Here is a 21537-nt window from a genome sequence, read left to right as displayed (position 1 = left end):
GTTATGTAACCATCAACCAAGCCATAAGGTTAGTGTTATCACTACCATCCCCATTACTCAGATGAAGACAGATGTAGGGCCGGGCGCAGTGGCTCAAGCCTGTAATCCCAGCACTTTGGGAGGCCAAGGCAGGTGGATCATGAGGTCAGGAGATTGAGACCATCCTAGCTAACACGGTAAAACCCCGTCTCAACTAAAAATACAAAAATTAGCCAGGCGTGGTGGCGAGCACCTGTAGTCCCAGCTACTCAGGAGGCTGAGGCAGGTAGATGGGGTGAACCCAGGAGGAAGAGCTTGCAGTGAGCCGAGATCGCGCCACTGCACTCCAGCCTGGGCGACAGAGTGACACGCCATCTCAAAAAAAAAAAATCTAGAGGCTAGGAAGGCTGGCTAAAGTCACTCACCTTAGTGGCAGAGCCAAGGTGTAACCCAGCTCCCCCAAGACCAGAACCTGAAGTTTTGACCACAATGCGGGCTGCATCTTGTAAGTAGATATATAAGAAGAATCAGACATTTAGATATGCTACAACCCCGTGCTTAAATTATAATTTAGTATGAGGAAGTGCCATAATTTGATTTATTTATTAAATATCATGCTATCTTAACTACTTTTAGTATTCTTTTTTTCATTGCTTGGCAATGCATGTAATTACAGAAGAGTCAGAAAATAGAGATTAGCAATTAGAACAAAACACCAAAAATTTCATCTACCCACAGACAGCCGAAGTTAAGCATTTAGTGCAAGTTCTTCCAAATCTGTGGATATAATTGTAATTTTTTAAATAGAGTTTGCTCATACCATACAATTTTTTTTGTTTTTCCTTTTTTTTTTTTTTTTTTTTTGAGATGGTGTTTAACTCTTGTTGCCCAGGCTGGAGTACAGTGGTGCAATCTCGGCTCACTGCAACCTCTGCCTCCCGGGTTCAAGTGATTCTCCTGCCTCAGCCTCCCAAGTAGCTGGGATTACAGGCATGCACCACCACACCCGGCTAATTTTGTATTTTTAGTAGAGACAGGGTTTCACCATGTTAGTCAAGCTGGTCTCGAACTCCTGACCTCAAGTGATCCACCCACCTCAGCCTCCCAAAGTGCTGGGATTACAGGCATGAGCCACTGCGCCCGGCTATACCATACAATTATTTAACTTGCTTCTTTTACTCTATATTGTGACCATCTTTTTCCTTGTTAGCTGACACATTTCTGCAGTACAATTTTCATGTATTGCATAAGATTCTGAAGTCAATCCTCCATTTTTGGACCTTGAGATTGTCTCTAATGATTTGCTAGCATCAGCACATGTGCTGTTTTTTCCTTTGGTTAGGTTTCTGTAAGTGGAAGAGTTGGATCAAAGGGTGTGCTCATGCTGAAAGTGTATTATTAGTCTAGCTACCAGGTACAAGGTTCAGCTGAGATACGTGTACCAAGTTGACAGACTATTAAAGTCAAAGGCATAAAGTAGAAGCAGTGCTCACATGCAGCCCTAGTAGGTGGCACAAGCCAGCACCGAGTACGGTGCCCCTGGGGTCAGTGTTCACCACAGTGGTAGAACAAGCTTTGTCACAAACATCGACATCAGCATTGCAGGTGTAGGCACACAAAGTCCTTAGATGGAAGAATCAAAAACAGAGACACCAAGTCTGACAGTTCCTGATATTACTAAAATCATAGTAATCCTAGCATTCAGAAGATGATGTTTTTCCACAGTTTGAATACATTTAAACCTATGAAAAAGTTGAAAAACTAATACAATGAACTCCATATGCCCTTTAATAGTTTCAACAGTTACCAGCATTCACTATGTTTGTCCTCTGGTCCTATGTCTCTCCCTTCCTCCCTGCCATATATATGTATATATGCACACATGCACCTCTCTCTCTCTATACACACACACACACACACACACACACACCCATATTTTGGAAATGCGTCGGGATGGTGACTGCAGAAAGACTCCGCCCTTTCAGCGTACATCCCCTAAGAATCAGGATATTCTCCTACATGGAAATGAGACCATTATCACACTTAAGAAAATAATTCCACAGTGTATTAGTGTGTACAGAATATATGGCTTGACATCTGTTCTTCTGTTGTGTTTTTAAAACATGTTCATTGGGCTTTTATTAAAAAATGAGTATTACACATCCACTTAATATATTATGAACATATTTCCAGGTCAGTGAATGTAAATACAGGTACCCCTTTTTAATGGCTGTATCTTAGATCATGTACCCCAGAAGCACAGCCTAAGATGGGGATTCTTGTTCCCGTGATTTGCTGAAGGAGTGCTCTCAGGAGAAGAGAAGTGTAATGAAGCAGGGCAGGGAGCAAACTCCAAGGAAGAAAGTGGTCTCTGGGCTGGGTATCAGCTTCAGTCAGCTGGTGAACCCAAGGGGAAGCTCTGGAGCAAGGAGTCTTGGCACCAGAATCTGCTCTCCCCGCCCTTCCATAGCTTCCTCAGGTAATTTTCTGACCCTCATAGAAGCTGAGGGACTTCAGCAAGTGAAGAGATTGTGGGTGGAGCATCCCCGACAGGTTGCACACGTTTCAGATGCTCTGCTATTAGAAACAATGACGCAAGGGGCGTCCTCCATATACTCTACAGCAAGGGTCCCCAACCTCCAGGCCACTGACCGCTACTAGCCCGTGGCCTGTTACAAACGGAGCAACACAGTAGGAGGCAAGTGAGCATTCCCGCCTGAGTTCTGCTTCCCGTCAGATCAGTGGTGGCATTAGATTCTCATAGGAGCGTGAAACCTATTGTAAACTGCACATGCGAGGGATCTAGGTTGTGCACTCCTTATGAGAATCTAATGCCTGGATCTGAGGTGGAACTGTTTCATCCTGAAACCATCCCCGCCCCCCGACCCGGCAATCCGTGGAAAAACTGTCTTCCACGAAACCATTCCCACTTGCCAAAAAGTTTGGGCCGCTGCTCTACATCGTTGGCACTTGTTTGTTTCCTTAGGGAAGTCTTAGAAGTGAAATCAATGAAATGGTTTGCACTTTGAAATTTTGACACTTTTTGCCAAATTGCAGAGGAAGAAAAACTACCATGTTGCACTTGACAAGAGTGTTTAAGAATACCTTTACACTGACACCCCAGCTAAGGCTGGGCACCATGGCTATGGTCATTCTTTTTTTTTTTTTTTTTTTTTTTTTGAGACAAAGTCTTGCTCTATCGCCCAGGCTGGAGTGCAGTGGCGCAATCTCGGCTCACTGCAAGCTCCGCCTCCCCGGTTCACGCCATCCTCCTGCCTCAGCCTCCCGAGTAGCTGGGACAACTGTCGCCTGCCACCACACCCGGCTAATTTTTTTGTATTTTTAGTAGAGACGGGGCTTCACCGTGTTAGCCAGGATGGTCTCCATCTCTGGACCTTGTGATCCACCCACCTCGGCCTCCCAAAGTGCTGGGATTACAGGCATGAGCCACCGCACCTGGCCTATTTTCCTCTTTTTTAAAAAAATATGTGTCGGCTGGGTGTGGTGGCTCACGCCTGTAATCCCAGCACTTTGGGAGGCTGAGGCAGGTGGATCACTTGAGCCCAGGAATTCAAGACCAGCCTGGGAAAAATGGCAAGATCCCTGTCTCTACAACATGTTTTAAAATTAACCGAGTAAGGTGGCATCTCCTGAGCTCCTGGACATGGGGCTCAGTGGAGGGGGCACCATACCCACTCTTGCTGAACCAACAGTGGGAGCCAAGCCAGCACCAACCACAACACCCTCACTTCTCTCCTCTCCTTCCTTCCCTGTCCACCCTCCCCATTCACCTGGCTTCACAAACCCCCCAGCTCTCCCCAAGGGAGGATGGAAGGCCTGTTCTGCACAACTAGGTCAAGTCGTTCATTACCTTATCACCACAATTTGGACACTTAGGGATGAACCTGCATCCCTCCTCTGTGGCTGCACATGGTAAAAACCAGATAAAACATGACTGACAAGATAGTTTATCTCCCAACACCAGCCTTAGGAAACAGTTTCATATACTCACTTTTTCCTTTTTTTTCAATCCTGTGGTGGAGGGTGTGTAACCTTCTAAAGTACCAGGCCAAACTTCCCAGGCTGTGGGTCAACAGTGACCTTAGCGGTGGGTCTTCACAGTCCGGAGTCTGTGACCTGAAGCAAGTGACTCTCAGTGGTGTGGAGCTGAGCAGTTTACTTTGTGGCTGCTGCAAAGCAAACAGATAAAATGGCAGCTGTCATCCTCATGTCCTGAGTAGGTCCCCCTCAGAGTTCTGAGACCCGGGCACGCTCGTGAAACTTTTGAAGTTGGTCTCCTCCCAGTTGATTCAGACTCAGTCATGTCAGCCCTGAGCCAGCAAGCCTCCACAAGCACTGGGCACTCCAGTGTGTCACCAGAGAAGACTAGGGGCTAGAAAAGCTCCAGGTGCTCAAAACAGTAGCACAGGATTGCCCACGACTTTGGCTATTCCCACCCAGCGCCGAGAGCCCCTTGCCCTCATCCTGTCAGATGACGAGTCACCACCCAACTCTCAGAAAGTAGTCTTTAGAGGTCTTACCTTTTTTTTTTTTAGACGGAGTCTCGCTCTGTCACCCAGGCTGGAGTGCAGTGGCTCCATCTCAGCTCACTACAACCTTCGCATCCCAGGTTCAAGAGATTCTCCTGCCTCAGCCTCCCGAGTAGCTGGGACTACAGGCATGTGCCACCACACACAGCTAATTTTTTGTATTTTTAGTAGCGATGGGGTTTCACTGTGTTAGCCGGGATGGTCTCGATCTCCTGACTGACTTGGTGTCCCAGAGTGCTGGGATTACAGGTGTGAGCCACCGTGCCCAGCCCTTGAGGTCCTACTCTTTTTCCAGGGAACCAAGACAAATAATAAACTGGCTTAAGAAAATGAGTCATTCACTCAGGATTAAGAAACTCACTCAAAGCTGCTCAACTACATGGAAAAGAAAATAAATCATTCAAATCTGTAGAAGATTAAATCTGTTTATTAATTCATGTAAACATTTTCCAACTTGGGAGGAGACAAGGCAAAGACAGTAGGAGGCTTTCTAAGAAGGGACATCAGATGAGAGAGGCCTTCAGAATCACCCAGACCACCTCCACCATAACAATTTCTAGAAACATGTTCACCACATGTAAACAAAATGCAATTTTCCCCATAATTTTCAAATTAATATCCCATTTTAAAGGGAGTTGAAACTCATATACTTTTCCAGAGTTTAAAACGATAGAGCATTTTAAACATGCTTTTGTCCAGACAAGTTTCTGCTTGCCTCAGCAGGATCTGCAAGCTTGCACGAGAGTACACTAATTTTCAATCCACTCCTTGCTCTGTGTGATAGAACAAACTGCGAGGAGAAACAGAAAAAGAGACAAAAGGTTAATGTTTAAAATCCCCTTGTATATCAAGTTGAAAAATCAATGATCACAAATAGAGAACTGCAATGAAAGTTTTATTTACAGATATTAATATAAACTTCCACTGGAGCTGGAAGATGATGGGAAGAGTTCCAGTCTCGGAGTACAGTTAATTTACAGGCCCAGCTTCTGACTGATTTTGTAAAAATTTATGTCACTTTTCATGCTGTTTCTCTAAGGTAGGAAAGTTGGGATTAAAAGTCTAATGTGGCCAGGTGCGGTGGCTCACGCCTGTAATCCCAGCACTTTGGGAGGCCAAGGCGGGCAGATCACCTGAGGTCAGGAGTTCGAGACCAGCCCGGCTAACATGGTGAAACTCCCATTTCAACTAAAAATACGAAAAATTAGCCAGGCATGGTGGCACACACCTGTTATCCCAGCTACTCAGAAGGCTGAGGCAGGAAAATCGCTTGAACCCAGGAGGCAGAGGTTGCAGTGAGCAGAGATTGCGCCATTGCACTCCAGCTTGGGCAACTAGAGCAAAACTCTGTCCCCTGCCCCCACCCCCCACTAAAAAAAAATGTCTAATGCAGGGCTGGGCGAGGCGGCTCATGCCTGTAATCCCAGCACTTTGGGAGGCCAACGCAGGTAGATCACTTGAGGCCTGAAGTTCAAGACCAGCCTGGCCAACAAAGTGAAACCCTGTCTCTACTAAAAATATAAAAATTAGCCAGGCGTGGTGGTGCACACCTGTGGTCCCAGCTACTCGGTGGCTGAGGCGGGAGGATCCCTTGAACCTGCGAAGGTTGAGGCTGCAGTAAGCTGTGATCGCACCACGTCTTTCAGCCTGGGTGACAGAGCGAGCAGAGTGAGACTCTGTCTCAAAAAAAAAAAAAAAAAAAAAAACAACAACAAAAAAACAGTATAACATAGGAAAAAGGGCTTAATGTGTGTTCAAACTACCAACTGTCATAGACTTTAAGCTGTAGCAGGGACTCAATCTGTGAGACTACAGGAATATGATGACATAATTTAATAATAGTCTTATCTTAATAGTCTTATTTTTTATAATTTATACAGCACTTTAACCAACATTTGATTTAATATAGAGTGGAAGGACATATCGACCACTTTAATTTCAAGACTGAGAGGGAAAAAAGTACCAACACCAGGGAAAACTGTGAAAGACTTTAAATGGGCAATAACAATAAGCGGGTACCCTTTCAATGGAATGTTGTGGTAGTCTGACATTGGCTAGAACATGTTGAGAGCTGTCTGATTCTACAGGGGCTACACCTCCCATTGCATGGACTGAGCTGTTTTAGAACTAGGTTGTAGAAAGCTGACAGTGATTCAAATGACCCTGCTCATGGACTCCCCATGAAGTCTGTCTCAGTGAATGAAGATGCACTGCTTCTGCCCTATAGAGGAGCCCAGTGGTTCATCTACAAGCAAACCCATTCAGCATTTTGCATTGCCTGCCTATGTATCTATTCTTCCAATTCCTTTTTTTTATTTATTTTTTTTTTTAGAGACACAGTCTCACTCTGTCACCCAGGCTGGAGTGCAGTGGTGAGATCTCGGCTCACTGCAACCTCTGCCTCCCACGTTCCAGCAATTCTACTCCTTAGCCTCCTGAGTAGCTGGGATGACAGGCATCTGCCACCATGCCCGGCTAATTTTTGTAGTTTTAGTAGAGATGGGGTTTCATCATCTTGGACAGGCTGGTCATGAACCGGTTCCCCTTTGAATACTTCTTCTCCCCTATATCTTACTGGTTCCCTCATTAATTAATGAGTTAAATCTTCAACATGTGTTATTTTATTTTTGTATGCATCATGGTTTTTGGATTTTGGTTTTGGATTTTACATCTTTTTATTTGTAAAATACTGTGTTACCTAATGCATGAAGCAGCTTGTCCATAATTGTGAATATTTTTTAAAACCACCTGGAACATCTGTTACACACATTCTCTGGGAAAGTGCAGTATCCACTTGAAGGTCATTCATTGTTGTATTTGAATCAAATTTAGAAAACTCTTAAGTTCCCATGAACTTAAGTTGATCAGACTCAATAGCAAGTGGTGCCTCCTGTCTAAAGGGAAAGCATACAGGGTAGGTCAAGGACCTGAGCGTGCCCTGACTTGCAAAGAGACAGTATTTAGGGGCCCATGCTAACCGTTGAAGAGATGCAGCATCTTACTGCAACTTTTCTTCCTTTGGCCTGGTAGTGAAGATGCCTCAAGCCGAGGTCCTAGAAATATTGGTAAGGCCAATGGAGACTCCATGTCTACAAACTATTCAGATGTGTTGGTGGCCATGGAAAATGGGAAAACCTGCTTATGAGGCTGAGATGGAGGAGATGCAGCATTCACAAATGCTCCTGCAGGATGTCCATGAGATGAAAACTAATTTCATAACAATACTAATTCTCTCATCAGCACGCCATATTTTCTAGAGGCTCCATGATACCATTAGTCTGACACAAATGGAATGTGTGCTCTAGAATGTTTTAAAATTTTTTCAGTATTAAGCTCCAGTACAGCAAGTATCAGTAGATATAACCCACACAAACGGGAGCACATTAACTTGCGGGAGAATACAAGAGAAAAGAGTTGAGAACCATGAAGTGAAGCAACCAGGCTGGCTGGGTCCAGTCTCACCTGTGACCCAGGGCAAGTGGCAACACTTCTTGGACCCCCTTTTCTCATCTGCAACAGGGGAGTTTGTCTCCCTGCACTTGTCCCCCTCTGACTACTTGAACACTAAGACTTGAGGATCCTCCAACATTGAAGTGCCTCAGGAGGCAACTGTGGCCCTTCAGAGCTGGAGGATCGTGGAATTTTGCAGGTTAGCAAATTTAATTACCTCTGCAGGGTCTCACAGGCTGACGTGTGGTGGGATTAGGATTCAGACCAAATCTGTCTCCCCCCAACAATCGAAGCACTTAATTGTGCTATCTTACACTGCCTCACTAACTGAAGGGAACACCACAGGGTGGGTGGGGGTGGGGACAACCTAGTCTGACCTTTTGGGGTTCAGGGGCCAAGAGAGGGGTCTCACTATGTTGCCCAGGCTGGCCTCAAACTCCTCGGTTCAGGCGATCCTCCCACCTCAGCCTACCAAGTAGCTGGGATTACAGGTGTGCACTATTGCACCCAGCAGCTCTGATTTTAAAGCCCTTTCCCTTGTTTTGGATGTAACCTTAAAGGATATTTCCTTTGTTGGTCTGTTTTCTTGGCTATCTTTGGTGACTCCTGTATACAATATGGAAACCCCTGGCTACTTCCTTTGTTTTTAGGATAGCTGAATCCTCATGCACATCTGGGAACTGGGCATTAGAAATAATAAATTCTCCAATTTATCTAGGTTTTTCTTATGGTTTGAATATACAGAATAATAAATATATAGAATAATATGGCACTATAAAATGCACTAACTTTTAAGTAAATTTTGCTTCTTTCCAAGAGAAATTGCCACTTTAATGCTGTTTTCTGTTCATCTGTCATTGCAAGAAACTCATTTACCTGGTTAAAAAAAAAAAATGAGACAAATATATCAAGTTCACAAAGAAAATTTTGACAACAGTGTGAAACAAACTTTCTCATTAGAAATGAAATTTTATTTGCAGTAATTACAGCTCAATCATTTTTTTTTTTTTTTTTTTTTTTTTTTTGAGACGGAGTCTCGCTCTGTCGCCCAGGCTGGAGTGCAGTGGCGCGATCTCGGCTCACTGCAAGCTCCGCCTCCCGGGTTCACGCCATTCTCCTGCCTCAGCCTCTCCGAGTAGCTGGGACTACAGGCGCCCGCCACCACGCCCGGCTAATTTTTTTTTTATATTTTAAGTAGAGACGGGGTTTCACTGTGGTCTCGATCTCCTGACCTCGTGATCCGCCCGCCTCAGCCTCCCAAAGTGCTGGGATTACAAGCGTGAGCCACCGCGCCCGGCACAGCTCAATCATTTGTTTTTGTTTGTAGAGACAGGGTCTCACTCTGTCGCCCAAGCTGGAGTGCAGCAGTGCTATCACAGCTCACTGCAGCCTCGAACTCCCGGAGTCAAGCAATCCTCCCTCAGCTTCCCGTTTCTGAGGTTACAGGTATGCACTGCTCTTCCCTGGCTAATTGTTTTATGTTTTATTTTTTGTAGAGACAGAGGGTCTCACTATGTTGCCCAGGGTGATCTTGAACTCCTGGCCTCAAGTGATCCTCCTGCCTCAGCCTCCCAAAGTGGTAGGATTATAGGTGTGACCCACTATGCCCAGCCAACTCAATTGTTTTGATAGAGAAGATAAGGCAGGAAAGGCTATATAAGCAGAATCTCTAAAGGTAATCAGGTATCTCAGGAAGGAAAAATCCCCTCAATAAAGTGGAAGCAGAATTTGGAACTAAAGTCTAATGGTAAATTTCATGAGCTGGTTTTAACAATAAAACACAGGTGCCTATTGCCAAATGCACATGCTAATCCCTAAGTATCTGCTGCCGTTGTATAGCTGCAAACCAGGGAGAAAACCTGTAGCTGACTTTATGTAACTGAGTAGGTGAAACACAGCCAAATCTTCCTAGAAAAACCACCTTATGACGGATCAACATCTCCGACTTGTTGTTTTACCCGTCGTTACTTGACTATATCAAACATCATGTTTCCTTGGTGTTTTTTTTTTTTTTTTAATTATTTTGAGACAAGTCTCACTCTATCACCAGGCTGGAGTGCAGTGGCGTGATCTTGGCTCACTGCAACTTCCACATCCTGGGTTCAAGCGATTCTCGTGCCCCAGCCTCCTGAGTAGCTAGGATTACAAGTGCACGTCACCACATCCAGCTAATTTTTGTATTTTTAGTAGAAATGGGGTTTTGCCATATTGGCCAGGCTGGTCTCAAACTCCTGACCTCAAGTGATCCACCCTCTTTGGCCTCCCAAAGTGCTGAGATTACAGGCGTGAGCCACGGTGCCCAGCCCTAAAACATCATGTTTATTTATCCATTTAGGCTAATGGCCTCAGTCATTACTCATAATAGTAAATATTAGCTAGGATTTTAATATAAAATATGTAACATTTGTTCATCAAAGCAATGTGTGTTTAAAGCAAGATGATTTTTTCCCAGGCTGTTTATTAGTGAATTAATTTTTATGAAATGTTTAACAAAACAACCTATTTTTTTTTGGGAAAAAGCATTCACTTTGGAAATATACTAAACATTTCTTTCTTTTTGCTATTTACCGTGCAGCCCAAAGTCTCCTCAGCAACACTTCCTGTGAGACTACAGGAATGAAGGGTGCCTGTGTGATCAGTCAGATCAATCAGCATATCGAAACTGAGAAAGACAGATTTAAAGTCCAAGGAGTTTTTGTTGCAAGTTGCGCACATGTTAGATGCTTCATTTACAATATAACCACAGCTGGAACTGAAAAGAAACAAAGACAATGATAAAATATGATGCCCTAAGTGATAAATTTCATCTGTAGCAGAAAAAGAATTATCACTAAAAACTCTACGTCAGTGTGTGGAAAACTTACTGAGTGTTCAGTGCTATGCAGTCTACAAGACAGTCGTAAAAAACAGTAAAACACACTTTCTACGCAGCCATTCTCAGGAGTCATCTGAAACTGCGTACACCAGTTCTCTGCCTGCCCTCCTTTCTTCCCTCGCCCTGCCAAGCCCTCGAGATCCATCCCAGTCTCATTTCCTTGCTGGGGCCCTCCCTTCTTGTATCCCAGCCCGCAGCCTTTCCCTCCTGGAACAGCAGCAGAGTGCACGCCTCAGGACTGACTGGTGCTGTCACATCAGCTCCTTATTCTCACCTCCCCGGCTGGGAGTTCTGAGGGCAGGAATTGTGTCTTGTGCCTGGAAAGCACGAGTTCAACAGGGGCTCACTGGATGGGCCTGCACGGGGCCTTCTCTACAAATACAGAAAGCCTTGCAAGGCTGGCCGGGTGGCACCCACATGCTATTAACACTGCTGGTGATACATTCTCCTCTCTTTCAGTGATTTATGCTATTCCATATTTCTGAAGCATTACTTTAGCAATTTTAAACAGGGAACCTAATTCAAATTTCTCAAATAGGGGAAATGAACTGAAGATAGTGGTTTCTTGTCTAGCCACAGATCACTTGGTCTAGCACATTTTAGATGCTTTTCCTCAGATATCAATAATAAATGTACAGGGAAAAAAATTAGTTTTTTAATTTTTGAAAACTATTTTTCAAAAAATGAACACAAGGCCTTACACAGCATCCTCCACATTAGTTTTTTCAACTTTAATACCACATCATAAAATGTTTTAAAAATCCAGAGGTCAATATCTTGACTGTGGCAATAGATACACAAACTTACAAGTGTGATAAAACTAATTAGAACGCACACACACGACTGCATGTGAACATGGAGGAATTTGAATAAGACTAGTGGATTGAATGGTGTTGATATCCTGGCTGTGACATGGCACTATCACTTGCAAAATGGTAACGCTGGGGGAAACGGGGCAAAAGCCACAAGGGATCTCTCTTATTATTATTATTTTTTTTTTTTTTTGAGACACAGTCTCGCTCCGTTGCCCAGGCTGGAGTGCAGTGCAGTGGCGCAATCTCGGCTCGCTGCAAGCTCTGCCTCCCAGGTTCACACCATTCTCCTGTCTCAGCCTCTTGAGTAGCTGGGACTACAGGCGCCCACCATCATGCCCAGCTAATTTTTTTTGTATTTTTTAGTAGAGACAGGGTTTCACCATGTTGGCCAGGATGGTCCCAATCTCCTGACCTCGTGATCCACCCACCTTGGCCTCCCAAAGTGCTGGGATTACAGGTGTGAGCCACCGCGCCCAGCCCTCTTATTATTTCTTATACTTCCACGTGAATCTAGGATTATCTCAATGAAAATTCAATTATAAAAATCCATAGAGAGACTTTCCTAATAATATTACACATTTCTTGCCAAGCATCTTTTAGCTAAGAGTATTAAATCTACTGGAGTTTACTTTCTTCTCTTTTTTTTTTTTTTTTTGAGACAGAGTTTCACTCTTGTCGCCCAGGCTGGAGTGCAATGGCGCAAACTCGGCTCACCGTGACCTCCGCCTCCTGGGTTCAAGCAATTCTCAGGCCTCAGCCTCCGAAGTAGAAGGCATTACAGGTGCCCGCCACCACACCCAGCTAATTTTTTGTATTTTTAGTAGAGATGGTGTTTCACCATATTGGCCAGGCTGATCTCGAACTCTTGACCTCAGGTGATCCACCTGCCTCGACCTCTCATAGTGCTGCGATTACAGGCGTGAGCCACCATGCCCGGCCTGGAGTTTATTTTCTATGCAAGTAAATACTAACTTCGATCTACAAGAGGTTTGATGTTTCCTAGGCTGGACTCAAACTCTTCAAACTCCTGGGCTCAACTGATGCTCTCACCTCAGCCTCCTGAGTAGCTGAGACTACAGGCACATGCTACTGCACCTGGCATGAAAATAATTTCTTTTTAATGCTGTCACTACATTACTATAGGGCCTAGCAACCAAAATAGTTTTCTGCCAAATCATTAGACAAGTTTGTCAGAAGTTTCTCACATTATATCTTTATATGTTAGAATTACAGAAATATAGATTATATTTTAAAAGGCAATTATAATATTTTATTCTAGTTTGCTATGGAAACTTTTCAGTATAGTTTTTTATACATTTATCTGAAATACATAACCCCTGTTACATCAACAAACAGCTTTAACTTTTAGAGAGCTTAAAATTTATTAACAATAATTATTTCTTACAAAAATGAATTTGCTAGAAGTGACACACGGATCCTTACCATCTATTTCGAACTACTTTTGTAGTTTCATCATCAATGTTGAGTGTGGAAATGTAGGCATAAAGGATGCCATAGGAAGGATCAGCTTTTCCTTCATTCTTCAAAGCTTTTCCCTTTAATTGTTCAACTGTATAGACATCAACTATTGTATTTACTAAAAATAGAAAGAAGTATTACAGTTCTGTATATATTCTAAAAAATATAAAAGATTACATCCAAATGGAAAGCTATGACAAATGAGAACATGCAGTAGCTTAAGTAACAGAAAAATTACTATGTTGGCTATATAAACACTGATTCTATAAATGGACGTAAAAGCAAAACATAAGGAAAAAAAGGAAATGAAATTAGTCTTCATTAAAATGAAGAATTTCTGTTCATCAAAAGACACCATTAAAAAAGTGAAAAGGCAAGCCACAGAGTGGGAGATGCTAGCAGTCTACAATGAGATAAAGGACTCATCTAGAATTATCCAAAGAATTCTTAAATATCAATTAGAAAAAGACAGTGACTCGGCTGGGCATGGTGGCTCATGCCTGTAATCCCAGCAATTTGGGAGGCCGAGGTGGGCAGATCACCTGAGGTTGGGAGTTCGAGAGCAGCCTGACCAACATGAAGAAACCCTGTCTCTACTAAAAAAAAAAAAAAAAATTAGCCAGGCGTGGTGGTGCACGCCTGTAATCCCAGCTACTCAGGAGGCTGAGGCAGGAGAATCGTTTGTATCTGGGAGGTGGAGGTTGTGGTGAGCCAAGATGGCGCCATTGCACTCCAGTCTGGGCAACAAGAGCAAAACTCCATCTCAAAAAAAAAAAAAAAAAAAAAAAAAGTGACCAATTTTTTTAAATTATCATTATTATTATTATTTTTTTTTTTTTTTTTTTTTTTTTTGAGACAGAGTCTTGTTCGTTGCCCAGGCGGGAGTGCAGTGGCACGGTCTCGGCTCACTGCAAGCTCTGCCTCCCAGGTTCACGCCATTCTCCTGCCTCAGCCTCCCGAGTAGCTGGGACTACGGGCGCCCGCCACCACACTGGGCTAATTTTTTTGTATTTTTAGTAGAGACGGGTTTTCACCGTGTTAGCCAGGATGGCCTCCATCTCCTGACCTCTGATCCGCCCGCCTCGGCCTCCCAAAGTGCTGGGATTACAGGCGTGAGCCACGGCGCCCGGCGACAGTGACTCAATTTTTTAAATGGGGAAGAGACTTTTAAAAGTACATCACAGCCAGGCGCAGTGGCTCACGCCTGTAATCCTAGCACTTTGGGAAGCTGAGGCAGGTGGATCACAAGGTCAGGAGATCGAGACCATCCTGCCTAACATGGTGAAACCCTGTCCCTACTAAAAAATACAAAAAATTAGCCGGGCGTGGTGGCGGGCGCCTGTCCTCCCACCTACTCGGGAGGCTGAGGCAGGAGAATGGCGTGAACCCGGGAGGCGGAGCTTGCAGTGAGCTGAGATCATGCCACTGCACTCCAGCCTGGGCAACAGCGAGACTCTGTCTCAAAAAAAAAATAAATAATAAATAAATAAATAATAAAATAAAATGAAATAGAATGAAACAGAATGAAATAGAATAAAATAAAATAAAATATAAAATAAAATAAAAGTACATCACAAATGAAAGTTATCAAAATGGCCAATACACGTACTGGCCTCAATAATCATCAGGAAAATACAAATTAAACAAGAGTAGGCCAGATGTGGTGGCTCATGCCTGTAATTCCAACACTTTGGGAGGTTGAGATCGGTGGATCTCTTGAGGTCAGGAGTTTGAGACCAGCCTGGCCAACATAGCAAAACCCTGTCTCTACTAAAAATAAAAAATTAACTGGGTGTAGCAGTGTGTGCCCATAATCCCAGCTACTTGGGAGGCTGAGGAATGAGAATCGCTTGAACCCAGGAGGTGGAGGTTGCACTCAGCCGAGATCACGGCATTGCACCCCAGCCTGGGTGATAGAGCCAGACTCCGTTTCAAAAAAAAAAGAGAATTCCACTAAACACCTAACATTTAAAAGACTAATAACACAACATGAGTGAGGATGTGAAGCAACAACAAAAATAAACTTTACAAAACTAAAAACAATAACCTGTTATTCATTTTTATTTTTCTTTATCTTAGAAGAATCTTCCAGGAACAAATATTACTTGGGTAAGAAAACTTTTATGAGAAGTTATCCGGTTCCTTCAGCACCTCATTGGTTTCTTTTCTTTTGTTGATATCTAGTGCATGAAATTTAATTTTCTTCAATAAAAAGATGGTGATGTATATCTATTTATCTATAATATTTTTATGTCTTTATCCTTCTATTAGTATATATGCATAAAAAGATAGATTAAAAGATGTTAACCAAATAACTGTTTATTTGGGGCTGTTTGTTGCATTCTGTATTATGTTTCTTTTTTTTTTGAGACGGGGTCTCACTCTCTCACCCAGGCTGGAGTACAGTGGTGTGATCTCATCTCACTGCAACCTCCGCCTCCTGGGTTCAAGCGATTCTCCTGCCTCAGCCTCTTGAGTATCTGGGATTATAGGTCCCCCCACCATGCCTGGCTCATTTTTTGTAATTTGAGTAGAGACGGGGTTTCACCATGTTGGCCAGGCTGGTCTCAAACTCCTGACCTCAAGTGATCCCTCTACCCCAGTCTCCCAAAGTAATGGGATTACAGGCGTGAGCCACCACACCTGGCCAAGCATTCTGTATTGTGTTTCTTTTATTTTTTTATTTTTTTGAGATACAGTCTTGCTCTGATACCCAGGCTGGAGTGTAGCCTCGCTCTGTCACCCAGGCTGGATCTCAGCTCACTGGAACCTCCACCTCCCAGGTTCAAGGGATTCTCCTGCCTCAGCCTCCTGAGCAGCTGGGATTACAGGCACATCCCATGATACCCGGCTAATTTTTGTGTTTTTAGTAGAGATGGGGTTTTGCCATGTTGGCCAGGCTGGTCTCATGAACTCCTGGGCTCAAAAGAAAAAGAAAAAGAAAAAGATGCTCACTATTTTAAGCTACCTTTAGAAAAGTTGAAATATAGTAGTTATAGAATAGGAACCTGGTATCTTTTACCATGTCAAACAGACCTTTACAGGCCCAATTTCAGCCTTTAAAAAAAAATCCAAATATATTTAAAGGGTCACTTACGATTTATGGATTCTTTGAAATAACTGTCAATTTCATCATCCATAACATTTGTTTCTTTATTTTCTCGTATAAAATTCAGCAGAATGTTAGCTTCTGGTGTATCTTAAATTGAAAATGCATAATAAGTAAAAAGCAAACTGATTATCTTTTAAATCACATTTAAATCATCCAAAATCATTTTAATAGTACAAAGTGAAGACATGTAAGAATACAAATAGAATATTACATGGCCATTAACAATGTGATGTAGAATTCTGTAAACATAGAGAGATGTACACCACATTACATCTAAAACAGATGTTAGTGAAAAGAGCAGCTTACTAACCTATGTGGTTCAATACCCTTTTAATTAAAAAATCTACATATATAAGGGACCGGGCGCAGTTGCTCACGCCTGTAATCCCAGCACTTTGGGAGGCTGAGGCGGGTGGATCACGAGGTCAGGAGATGGAGACCATCCTGGCTAACACAGTGAAACCCCACCTCTACTAAAAATACAAAACAATTAGCCAGGCGTGGTGGTGGGCACCTGTAGTCCCAGCTAGTCGGGAGGCTGAGGCAGGAGAATGGCATGAACCTGGGAGGCGGAGCTTGCAGTGAGCCAAGATAGCACCACTGCACTCTAGCCTGGGCAACAGAGCAAGACTCTGTCTAAAAAAAAAAAATACATATATAAATGCAAAATTATCTGGAAGAATATATATGAAAAAATTATTCTCTCTAGACAGTGGGTTGTAGGTGATCTTTGTTTTCCTTGTTTATGTTTTTATATATTTTTTCTGAATTTTATATGTATTTCTTTACTCATCATAAAAAAAAAGGTTTTCAAAAGGCAATTGAAATATATAAAATAGGCTCTATAAAAACCTTAGCTCCCCACGTTGGCACATGAGTGTGCTCAAAGGTCAGGGGTGCTGTCCCAGAAGGCAGGAACGTGAGTTTGGAAAGAACTCCCCCATGATGCCCTTGGACCCCAGGCCCCCAGCCTCTAGCATATGATTAAGTACCTCAGGCCCCCCTGAATATTCTACAAATTGTCCTGACAATATCTGTACTTTCCTAACTCCCCTGGGAAGATCTGGGCATTTCTTCCTCCTTGCTCCCAGAATACAAGTCTTCTACCTGTTCTTTCTCAGAACTAGGTTGTCAAATCCTTGCTGGCACACAGTGTCCCATGTGATGACTAACCTCACATCCATCTGACCAGCCACTCATCTCCTTCCTTGTTCCAGAAATTTATATTATCTCAATTCTTGGCAAGTAAAAGGCATTCAAAAATACTGACGAGGTCATGGGCGAATGAATGAATGCAGAACTCTATTAACTTGGAGAGATATGCACCATGAATTGCTGTGCTTCAGATGGGAGAATCTGCTGGAACGAGGCCACAGAAATCCACCCAATGAGCTTCCTGTGATGGGGGCTGGCAGGGACGGGTGGGTACCAGCACTGCAGGTCCTCACTGACAATAGGGTTATCCTGACTGTCAGAGAAAGGCAGGAATTGTGCCCTCCCTATCTGATAAGCACTCTCAGGGCAGAGAAAGAAACAAGGAAATCTCAACACCTGGCTAAGATGAACACAAGCCATTTAGAGCTTCTTAATTTCTTATGGCAGGTGTAGCCCAGGAAATTGAAAGTAAAACTGATATAATTATTTACAATAGCAAAGACATGGATCCAGCCCAAATGCCCATCAATAGTAGACTGGATAAAGAAAACGTGGTACATATACACCATGGAATACAATGCAACCATAAAAAGGAATGAGATCATGTCCTTTGCAGAGACATGGATAAAGCTGAAAGCCATCATTCTCAGCAAACTAGCACAGGAACAGAAAGCCAAATACCATATGTTCTCACTCATAAGTGGGAGCTGAACAATGAAATAACATGGACACACGGAGGGGAACAACACACACTGGGGCCTGTTGGGGAATGGGGGGTGAGGGGAGGGAGAGCATCAGGACAAATACCTAACGCATGTGGGGCTTAAAACCTAGATGATGGGCTGGGAGTGGGGATTCACACCTGTAATCCCAGCACTTTGGGAGGCTGAGGCGGGCAGATCACGAGGTCAGGAGATCAAGACCATCCTGGCCAACATAGTGAAACCCCGTCTCTACTAAAATACAAAAAATTAGCCTGGCGTGGTAGCACATGCCTGTAGTCCCAGCTACTCAGGAGGCTCAGGCGGGGGAATCGCTTGAACCCAGGAGGCGGAGGTTGCAGTGAGCCGAGATCGCGCCACTGCACGCCAGCCTCGGTGACATAGCAAGACTCCATTTCAAAAAAAGAAAAAAAGCTATTTTTGGGTTGGGCGCTGTGGCTCACGCCTGTAATCCCAGCACTGTGGGAGGCTGAGACGGGTGGATCACCTGAAGTCAGGAGTTCAAGACCAGGTTGGCCAACATTGTGAAACCCCGTCTCTACTAAAAATGTAAAAATTAGCCGGGTGTGGTGGTGCGCGCCTGTAATCCTAGCTACTTGGGGGGCTGAGACAGGAGAATTGCTTGAACCCAGGAGGCAGAGGTTGCAGTGAGCTGAGCTCGTCCCACTGCACTCCAGCCTGGGTGACATAGCAAGACTTCATCTCAAAAAACAAACAAACAAAAAAAAGCCTATTTTTGGGCCGAGCAAGGTGGCTCACACCTGTGATCCTTCAGGAGGCCGAGGCAGGAGCATATCTTGAGGTCAGGAGTTTGAGACCCCAAAAAAAGAAAAGAAGAAAAGAGAAGAGGGGAGGGGAGGGGAGGGGAGAAAGAAATAAAGAAAGAAAAAAGACAGAAAGAGAAAGAAAGAGAGAGAAAGAAGGAACTGCCTTGTGACTAATATGACGACTGATCAGAAAAAAAAAATTCCCATATAAATCGGGCTGCCCTTGAGGAGCCTAAAAATGGTTGTAGACACTGTCATTCCTGTCCCCATTTTAGGGCTGTGTGGCAGGACAGGGACTGAAATACACTCTATCAAGTTTACCTCACAGCTCGCGGAATGCCTGTGTGCTCTCTCAAGTTTCCTAAAATGGCATTATCTACAAATGACCCAACATTTTAAAAAATGTTTCCAAAGTAACAATCATGGCTTTATTTTATTATTATTATTATTATTATTATTATTTATTTTTTTTTTTGAGACAGAGTCTCGCTCTGTCGCCCGGGCTGGAGTGCAGTGGTGCAATCTCGGCTCACTGCAAGCTCCGCCTCCCGGGTTCACGCCATTCTCCTGCCTCAGCCTCCCGAGTAGCTGGGACTACAGGCGCCCGCCACCGCGCCCGGCTAATTTTTTGTATTTTTTAGTAGAGACAGGGTTTCACCGTGGTCTCGATCTCCTGACCTCGTGATCCGCCCGCCTCGGCCTCCCAAAGTGCTGGGATTACAGGCGTGAGCCACCGCGCCCGGCCTATTTTATTATTATTTTTTGAGACAGGGTCTTGCTCTGTCACCCAGGCTGCAGTGCAGTGGCATGAACGCAGCTCACTGCAGTCTCTACCTCCAGGGCTCAAGCAATCCTCCTATCTCAGACTCCTGAATAACTGAGATCACAGGCACTTGCCACCATGCCCAGCTATTTCTTTTTTTAGTTTTTTGTACAGATGGAGTCTCACTTATGGCTTGTCCCTTCTTGTAGGCAAAAAGATGATAAATTTTGATCCAGTAGTATCTTTTTCTACCACTGACTGCTACTGATATTAAACACATTAAATATCCTCCACAAAAACAATAGCAAAGTTCCTCTTCCACACAATGTAACGTGGCTTGCAGAATACATTATTTCATGCTAAATTCCATTGTTACTCTCTTCAAGTGAATTAAGCCTCATCTACGATAACTAGGTAACTCATCTCCTAGAACTATGTTACAGAACATGCCTTCAAGGAGTGATCTACAACTTCCCTCTGTTCCTCCTGGTCGCTCCCGCATGTCTGGCATAAGCTAGCAATAGCAATAAGGAGAATCCTTTTTCCTTTTTTTTTTTTTTTTTTTGGAGACAGAGTATCACTCTGTTGCCCAGGCTGGGGTGCAGTGGCATGACCTCGACTCACTACAACATCCGCCTCCCCGGCTGAAGCGATCCTCCTGCCTTAGCCTCCCTAGTAGCTGGGACTATAGGCACCATACCAACACGCTCGGCTAATTTTTGTATTTTTAGTAGAGATGGTGTTTCAGCATGTTGACTAGGCTGGTCTTGAACTCCTAACCTCAAGTGATCCGCCCACCTCAGCCTCCCAGTGTTGGGATTACAGGCATGAGCCACTGCACCTGGCCAGCAGAATCGTTTTAAAAGAAGAGCCTCAGCCTAGGCTTCATGGATTTGGGGTCCACGAATATGACAGTTTATGCAAATTCTACACATGGGAATAGCAATTCTCTGGGGAGAGGGTCATAAGCTCCCATCAGATAGGCAAAAGGTATATAAGATGCTTAGTCGGGGCACAGTGGCTCATGCCTGTAATCCCAGCACTTTGGGAGGCCAAGACCAGTGGATGACTTGAGCCCAGCAGTTTGAGACCAGCCCGAGCAACACTGCAAAACCCTATCTCTAAAAAAGTACAAAAATTAGGCCAGGCACGGTGGCTCATGCCTGTAATCCCAACACTTTGGGAGGCCAAGGCAAGTGCATCATGAGTTCAAGAGATCAAAACCATCCTGGCCAACATGGTGAAACCCCATGTCTACTAAAAATACAAAAAAGGCTGGGCACGGTGGCTCACACTTGTAATCTCAGCACTTTGGGAGGCCAAGGCAGGCAGATCACGAGGTCAGGAGATCAAGACCATCCTGGCTAACATGGTGAAACCCCGCCTCTACTAAAAAATACAAAAAAATTAGCTGGGTGTGGTGGCGAGCGCCTGTTGTCCCAGCTACTCGGGAGGCTGAGGCAGGAGAATGGTGTAAACCCAGGAGGCGGAGCTTGCAGTGAGCCAAGATCGCGCGACTGCACTCTAGCCTGGGCAACAGAGTGACACTCCGTCTCAAAAAAAAAAAAAAAAAACCTAGATGACAGGTTGATAGATGTAGCAAACCATCATGGCACATGTATACCTATGTAACAAACCTGCATGTTCTGCACATGTATCCCAGAACTTAAAGTAAAACTAAAAAAAAAAAGTAAAGCTGATATAAACAAGCACACAGGTTCATGCATCCTTGCGAGTATTCTCTAGTTTCCTTGACAGAATAAATCCAAGAAATCTAGATCTGCTGTACAACATAGTAGCTATGGTTAATAACAACATATTACATTGTTGAAAAGTACTGAGAGAACAGATTTTAAGTGTTCTCACCACA

General features: G+C 43.9%; 1 protein-coding gene across 9 annotated transcripts in view; it reads right to left on the bottom strand.

Annotated features, from left to right (window-relative positions):
• Positions 1-4938: 4938 nt before the first annotated feature.
• MEIOB (meiosis specific with OB-fold) overlaps positions 4939-21537 on the bottom strand; it is a 41936-nt gene continuing 25337 nt past the window's right edge. For 5 of the 9 annotated variants that reach the window (XM_055243293.1, XM_063618434.1, XM_063618433.1 and 2 more), the window contains 5 exons: positions 16246-16347; positions 13113-13266; positions 10548-10731; positions 8769-8855; positions 4939-5319 (listed from right to left, as the gene is read on the bottom strand). In XM_055243293.1, coding sequence (XP_055099268.1) covers positions 5209-5319; positions 8769-8855; positions 10548-10731; positions 13113-13266; positions 16246-16347 — 638 coding nt within the window. In that variant the 3' untranslated portion in view covers positions 4939-5208. Of the gene's footprint in view, positions 5320-6079; positions 6206-8768; positions 8856-10547; positions 10732-13112; positions 13267-16245; positions 16348-21537 lie in introns of all 9 variants that reach the window. The other 4 variants (XM_063618432.1, XM_063618429.1, XM_063618431.1 and 1 more) reach the window with 2 other exon arrangements.

This window comes from Symphalangus syndactylus, chromosome 14, assembly GCF_028878055.3.
Source record: "Symphalangus syndactylus isolate Jambi chromosome 14, NHGRI_mSymSyn1-v2.1_pri, whole genome shotgun sequence".
Lineage (NCBI taxonomy): Eukaryota > Metazoa > Chordata > Mammalia > Primates > Hylobatidae > Symphalangus > Symphalangus syndactylus.
Note: the sequence above shows the minus strand (reverse complement) of the source record. Positions and strands in the feature narration are given on the sequence as shown.